Genomic DNA, 7,126 nt, shown 5'->3' with positions numbered 1-7,126 from the left:
GTAGACCTTAATGCACTCACAATCCTCTGCGATTAGACGCTTTCCGCACGGCATCGGACTTGGGCGTGAAGTTTGCTAATGTGAACCAAGAGGGGTCATTTTTTGCGCTCTTTTCATTGGTATAACGTAAATGCTAAAATGAACACATTTTTTCTATTTATTTGAGATTATAAAATGTGCGCATATAGTTCAATAGTGAAAAAAGTAAGAGCTGTTTGTCCAATTAAGACTTTTAGGGGCCATTAGTTCGATACAAAAATCACTGCACCTGGAGAGAAATCGAAAAACTTCGCGTGGACTTGGACAGAGACTCTGACCAAGCCACGGGCATTGCTCGCGATGGTCAGGCAGACTTGCCGCAGAAAAAGTCTTTGTTGCGCTGCAAAAGTATTTTGGGGTAGCCAATTAGCTACGCTGCAAAATATTTCAATGCTTGGGCTCGAAAAAAAATCTACTTCAGTACAGTACTTGTTGCTGCACAATTGGCTACAAGTATCTCTACAGTATTACTGTAGTAGCTGCCGATACATGTGCATTACATTAGCCACCTTCAACTCGATAGTCGAGCGTGAATTGTGAGTCACATTCAAGTCTTGCTGCAAAACCTCAGCACTAATCGCATTATAATCTACTGCTTTGGGTATCTGAAGCGATTTATTCCTGCTCTTCCCAGTTGAGTGTACGCTCAACAGCCTTGTTCCACTGGTGGATGAAATGGCCACGCTTTTCTGGCTCCATATCCGGCTCCCACGTGGCACTCACCTGCCAATTCTCGCGTAGTTCCTCCACTGTCTTCCAGAAGCCCACAGCAAGACCAGCGGCGTACGCAGCCCCCAGGGCAGTCGTCTCAGCCACCACAGGGCGCACAACAGGAACGTTCAACACATCAGATTGGAACTGCATAAGTGTTTGGTCCACCACCATGCCACCGTCCACCTTGAGCTTAGTCAGGTGCACGCCACTGTCTCCCTCCATGGCTGCCACAACCTCTTGCGTCTGGAACGCCGTGGCCTCCAGTGCAGCCCGGCAAATGTGCTCGCGGGTGGCGTACGAGGTTAGACCGACCATGACACCACGAGCGTCATCACGCCAGCGGGGCGCAAACAAACCGGAGAACGCTGGCACGAGGTATACGCCACCGTTATCCTTCACCTGCTTGGCGTACTCCTCGACCTCGGGTGCGCTGCTGATCATTTTAAGGTTGTCACGCAGCCACTGAACTAGCGAGCCAGCGTACGAAATGGATCCTTCAAGCGCGTACACCGCGGGTTGGTCGCCGATCTTGTAGCCCATGGTGGTTAGGAGGCCCTTAGTAGGGGTGTGTGATTTGGTACCCGTGTTCATCATAAAGAAACAGCCCGTGCCGTACGTGTTCTTGGCCTCGCCGGGAGAGAAACACGTCTGGCCGAAGAGGGCCGCCTGCTGGTCACCCAAGTCTCCTGAAATGGGGATGCCGGGGACCACGCTGTCCTTGTGACCAGATGCATAAACCTCCGAGCTGGATCGAATAGCCGGCAGCATGGACTTGGGGATGTTGAGGCACTTTAGAATGGCGTCGTCCCACTGAAGCGTATCCAGGCGCATGAGGTTCGTTCGGGACGCGTTGGTCACGTCCGTCACATGCACGCCTCCTTCCACCCCACCGCTAAGCTTCCAGATGAGCCACGTGTCCATGTTGCCGAAAATGGCATCGCCACCCTCAGCCTTGGCGCGTAAGCCTGGAACATTCTCGAGCATCCACATAATCTTCACGGCCGAGAAGTAGGTGGCAATTGGCAAGCCCGTGATGGCGCGAAATCGGTCTGCACCCGTGCCCATGAAGCCCTCACCCTCGCCGTTCTTAAGCCGGTGCACGATCTCCGTAGTGCGCGTATCGTGCCAGACAATGGCATTGTAGAGCGGCTTGCCAGTGACACGGTCCCAGATGAGCGCCGTCTCGCGCTGGTTGGTGATGCCTACGGCCTGCAGCTGCGAGAGATCGATGCCGCCCTTAACCAGCGCTTCGCGCACACACACCTCGACGTTACGTGTGATCTCATCGGCATCGTGCTCGCACCAGCCTGGCTGCTGGTAAATTTGCTTGTGCTCCAACTGGTACGTCGCCGCGATATTGCCGCTGTGGTCGAACGCGATGAATCGCGAACTGGTGGTGCCCTGATCGATAGCACCCACGAACGACGTTGCCGGGGTCATGGTAGAGAGTAAGGACGAAGGAGTAACGAGGAGCACGGCAACTTGAGGATGACGAAGACACTTGAGAAGTGAAGGCAGGCGGGCGTGGCGCCGACAAGCAGTGTTGCGCAGCCACATGGCGAATGATTCCTGTCAATTATGTTTTCGTACGCGCCGTCAACAGCGCAAAAATATGGGTATAAGCTAAAAATGGGCAGCTTTATTAATAGAATGGAACAATCCGCTACTTTAACTGGGGGCACGTTTCTGATTTCTCTTGCATTATCAGAACCGCTAATTCCAATTACAGTACTGCACCCCGTTTTCGCGCCCTTGGACCTCTGATAAACTTCCGGATGTGATGAAACTAAATCCAAATAAACTGAAGCTTGTAAGCTAAAATATGATTTACTTGCAAATCCTATATGGTCCACCCTCACGAAAACGGGGTGCAGTACTGTACATGTAGCGCCTCCTAAAATCCGGATCTGAGTAAGCAGAGGATTCAGGTACAGTAGCACACTGTACCCCGTAAAGATCGGTACTGGTACAGTACAATGTACTGAGTACATAAAAATGGCCCTTAAAACTTTCAACCAGATAAGTGACACATGCACGTCGTTGAAGTAGCGAAAGAGGATGGGTCTGCCGAAATTCAAGATCGCCCAAACTGCATGATGTTTCAAAACACGATCCTATTAAGGTCTTTTCATTTGGTTTTTGTAAGTGGTATCCTCGGTCAAACACCGTAAAATGCGACTGCATGAATTCGTCGACACTTGAGCTTTTCGATGCATGTACCTGTAACCGAAGTGCATTTGAACATAGCGCCGGGTATTGTATTCCGGGAAAATGTCAACATTCACCAAAGGTTTGCCAAAAGGTGATAATATCGTCAGAAGGTGTATTTTGAAATTATCGGTATTCAGTAGGTGTATGAACAATGCGTTTTATTGTTCGAAGGTCCGACCGAATTGGCTTAGAATGAGCGGGTTGCCAAAACCCCGGTATATAGCCGTATGCGCCACAGAGCTTTGAATAAAAACTGCGTCAGAACGTGTGTCGGTATGAAACGTGGCTTGCGCATCCCGAGGGCTGTGCATAGTACACCTTTTGGCAAACCTTTGGTGTACCCATACATGTTTTGACATTTTCCCATTTTATCCGACAGTCATCATGTACTACATGTCCCTTAAAATAGAATATTTAATATTTTAAAATAGCCGACTCGATAATTTGCGGACCAAAATTGCTGAGGATCACTTATCACCAGTTGTTGCTTATAAATCCAAGCCCGTAGAAACGCTGCCTCACTTCAGGTATGCTCGCAAGTCTATAATGAAACACAACCCGTAGTTAGTGCTATTAGAGTTGCAGTAAAACAAAACAAAAATGCATTGGGCATTAACAATAACTGTTTCATTTCTTCTGTGCTACCGCTTCACGTCGCGCCTCTCGACGTTTTTTAAGGCGAAACGTAGTAGTAGGCTTAATCTGCTGCCAGTAGACGATGGTAAACTTGATTTCTTACATGCATTGTATTTTGGTTTTTCTTGAGTTTATTTCAGTCTATTTTTAGTCTGTGTTTGTATGAAGTATTATGCAACGCTTTTCAAAACGATATTACACTTTTTCGTATCGCATTGCCAAGCACGGGAGAAGCATAATTCACTTGTATGATGCGGTGACAAGTGACAAGGTTCAGGATAACCTCAAGGTATTGTAACAAGTTGATGGCGTGGTCTACCGAAGATCTTCCGGAAGAGTGTACGTTGGCACGTAGCCAGCTTCAACGTGGAGAACATGCGACCAAAGGGTGGAAGGAGCCCAACGGACACAACGGACGCACGGTTAGGACGGAGATCTTAGACGGCGAGCCGTCGCGACCGGTAGCGTTAGACGGCAAGAAGAGCAAGGAGGTGAGTACTTCTGAATTTGCAAAGGACGAGACAAGTAGATTAAGGAGTGTGACGAGAGACGAAAGATAGTCGAGGGCTGAAAGTACAGTCAGCGACAAGACAAAGACGAACGAAAGGGCTGTTGAGGCACAGAGTGTGGCTGACAGAACGTTCGGGGTTGTGGTGGACGCACTGCTGTGGTGTTGGAATTTCCACGTGAACTCTAGCTACAAATGTAGTTAGGACGTCCCACAACAATACGTCTACTAGGATAGTAAACGATCGTTCGGGCGGACCTGAAGACCCCAGTTCTGCCCTTGCACCGGGACAAACTGGACCTTGTAAACTACTTATATAGGCCAGCCAGTAAACATAAGAACACGCTACTAGCCCGGAAAACGCTAGTCGGTGTTTTGAATCCTCGTGGTCCCAACAGCGGAAGGGTACCAGGCACGGGTAAGTCTTTTACGAGATCACCGAGTGTTCAACACTCGGTTGGAAGAATAAAAGGGATGCAGTTCAAGCACTCCCAGTCGTGCAAATAGGCAACAATAAGCCGTCACGTAAAACCTCCCGATAGTAATCGGCCAATACACAAAGTCTCTTGGCCTTGCCGAATGAACCCTCGCTACAGAGCTTCGAGTTCACCGACAGACATAACACACTCAAACAAGCTTGACCAGACGCTTACATTGAAGCCGGACGTCGCTCTGTGTGCTTGAGTGGGAATTCTGTTCTGTATTTAAGCTTACCCTTTCGGGTCTATTCCTAATGAGAAGTCCTAATCAAGTATACAAATATCAAGTGAGCAATGATCCGTTATGGATCTTCTTGCATGCCAAGCGTCGTCTGCACCGTCGCATGAGTATCTTTAACGGTCCGCGCCCTGTCCCAGACTGTGAACGTGTCTTCCAAGGGTCGCTGAGTCTTCCGCGAACTCATCCCAACAGCCGCTGAGGTTTCGTATAGTGTAGTAGAACACACAAATATCGTCAGATGTGGATTCCTTACACAAACCACAACGAATCGCCGAGTTAGGTCGGCGGTTTGTATGGCCTGCGCAGAGGGTGGTCCCCTCGCGGTCCGGCCCTTCCGGGACAGACGAGTGGCTCGTTTCCACTCGGTTCCGACTAACCAAGTCAGATCACTTCCGAGACTCCGCCGAGTTTGGTTCGGCTGAGCTCGTTCACAACCCTGTGCCCTCCACCAAAGGATGGACGACGGCGCGCGAGCGCTTTTACAGGTCACCGAGCGCAGAGGCTGCTCAGCTAGAAGTGTTACGGCACCCGGGCTATCCGACGTACCGGCCCGCTGAGTATGCGGGACTTTCTTTCGCGCGTAGCGAGACTTTGTCCTACCCGGACCGACCTAATCTCTTGGCGCTACCAGTCAATACTCTACAAGCTATGCCTCTCGAGTATTGACGGCAGGCATAATCCAGCCCTATGCAGGGACTTACCGGAAAAGTGTACACTTGTCTTGGACTAGAAAAATTCTGCTCTGTTATCTTCTGGGAGCCTTTTCGGCTCCTCCTATTTAATCCTATGCTTCTCATACAAATATCTAGTGAAATGTAGTCGTTTCGGATCTCTACCGACTCTTCAGGCGGCCGTTGAGCTCAGCGGCTATCCGGATAGCATATCCGGACAGATCGCCGAGTACTTACCGTGATCCTTGGCTCCTAAGCTCTGGGTTATCAGACCAAGCCGATTCTTGACCTAAAGTAGGTCGGCGTATGGTCGAATCTGGAAATCCCTGTTGTGGTGTAGTAGAACACACAAATATCGTCAGATGTGGATTCCTTACACAAACCACAACGAATCGCCGAGTTAGGTCGGCGGTTTGTATGGCCTGCGCAGAGGGTGGTCCCCTCGCGGTCCGGCCCTTCCGGGACAGACGAGTGGCTCGTTTCCACTCGGTTCCGACTAACCAAGTCAGATCACTTCCGAGACTCCGCCGAGTTTGGTTCGGCTGAGCTCGTTCACAACCCTGTGCCCTCCACCAAAGGATGGACGACGGCGCGCGAGCGCTTTTACAGGTCACCGAGCGCAGAGGCTGCTCAGCTAGAAGTGTTACGGCACCCGGGCTATCCGACGTACCGGCCCGCTGAGTATGCGGGACTTTCTTTCGCGCGTAGCGAGACTTTGTCCTACCCGGACCGACCTAATCTCTTGGCGCTACCAGTCAATACTCTACAAGCTATGCCTCTCGAGTATTGACGGCAGGCATAATCCAGCCCTATGCAGGGACTTACCGGAAAAGTGTACACTTGTCTTGGACTAGGAAAATTCTGCTCTGTTATCTTCTGGGAGCCTTTTCGGCTCCTCCTATTTAATCCTATGCTTCTCATACAAATATCTAGTGAAATGTAGTCGTTTCGGATCTCTACCGACTCTTCAGGCGGCCGTTGAGCTCAGCGGCTATAGAGATCCCGGATCCACGACGGGATCCCAAGTAGTACGACGCCAGAAGACGACCTAAAACAGGAACTGGATCCACCCCAGGACCAACGGGGAGAGAATCCAATCTGGACAGAGACGACGGAGGAGAGCTCGGAAAAGGTGGAGCCTCGGTGGATTCGAGCTCAGCACGCGTTCGTGGAGCTAAGGAACATGATCGCGACGACGCCCATCCTCCGCCATTTCGATCCGGGACGTCAACCTACGGTGATAGTCTATGCTAGTGACTGGGCAGTCTCAGCGGTTTTGGTACAAGAACATGAGGGGATCTGCCATCCGGTCACCTTCGTCAGCCGAACGCTAAAGCCGAATGAGTTGAATTACGGAGCGGTGGAGAAGAAGATACTCGCGCTCCTGCGGGTGTTGAATCTTAATTACAACCTGCTGGTGGGAAGATCCATCCGGATCTTGGCTCGACACTCTACGCTCGCTTGGTTGTTCAAGTCGGCCGGTCTTCAAGGACGGTTGGGACAATGGGCAGCTTTACGCTCACCTTGGACACTGGAGATCGTGAAATGTTCGAAAGGGGGAGACGAGATCCTGGGAGTTTTGGCCGCGAGCATCACACCCAGAGCCAAGATGGACGAAGCACTAACT

General features: G+C 50.6%; 1 protein-coding gene across 1 annotated transcript; it reads right to left on the bottom strand.

Moving 5' to 3' along the window:
• Nucleotides 1-562: 562 nt before the first annotated feature.
• PITG_17445 (glycerol kinase 1) lies at nt 563-2,247 on the bottom strand (the record flags this gene model as incomplete). The annotated part of the gene is made up of 1 exon (XM_002896705.1): nt 563-2,247. One exon carries the CDS (start codon nt 2,191-2,193, stop codon nt 655-657), a length of 1,539 nt encoding a protein of 512 aa, XP_002896751.1.
• Nucleotides 2,248-7,126: the final 4,879 nt, after the last annotated feature.

This window comes from Phytophthora infestans, genomic scaffold (assembly GCF_000142945.1).
Source record: "Phytophthora infestans T30-4 supercont1.54 genomic scaffold, whole genome shotgun sequence".
In the NCBI taxonomy this organism is placed as follows: Eukaryota; Oomycota; class Peronosporomycetes; order Peronosporales; family Peronosporaceae; genus Phytophthora; species Phytophthora infestans.
This window is presented reverse-complemented; position numbering and strand designations above follow the sequence as displayed.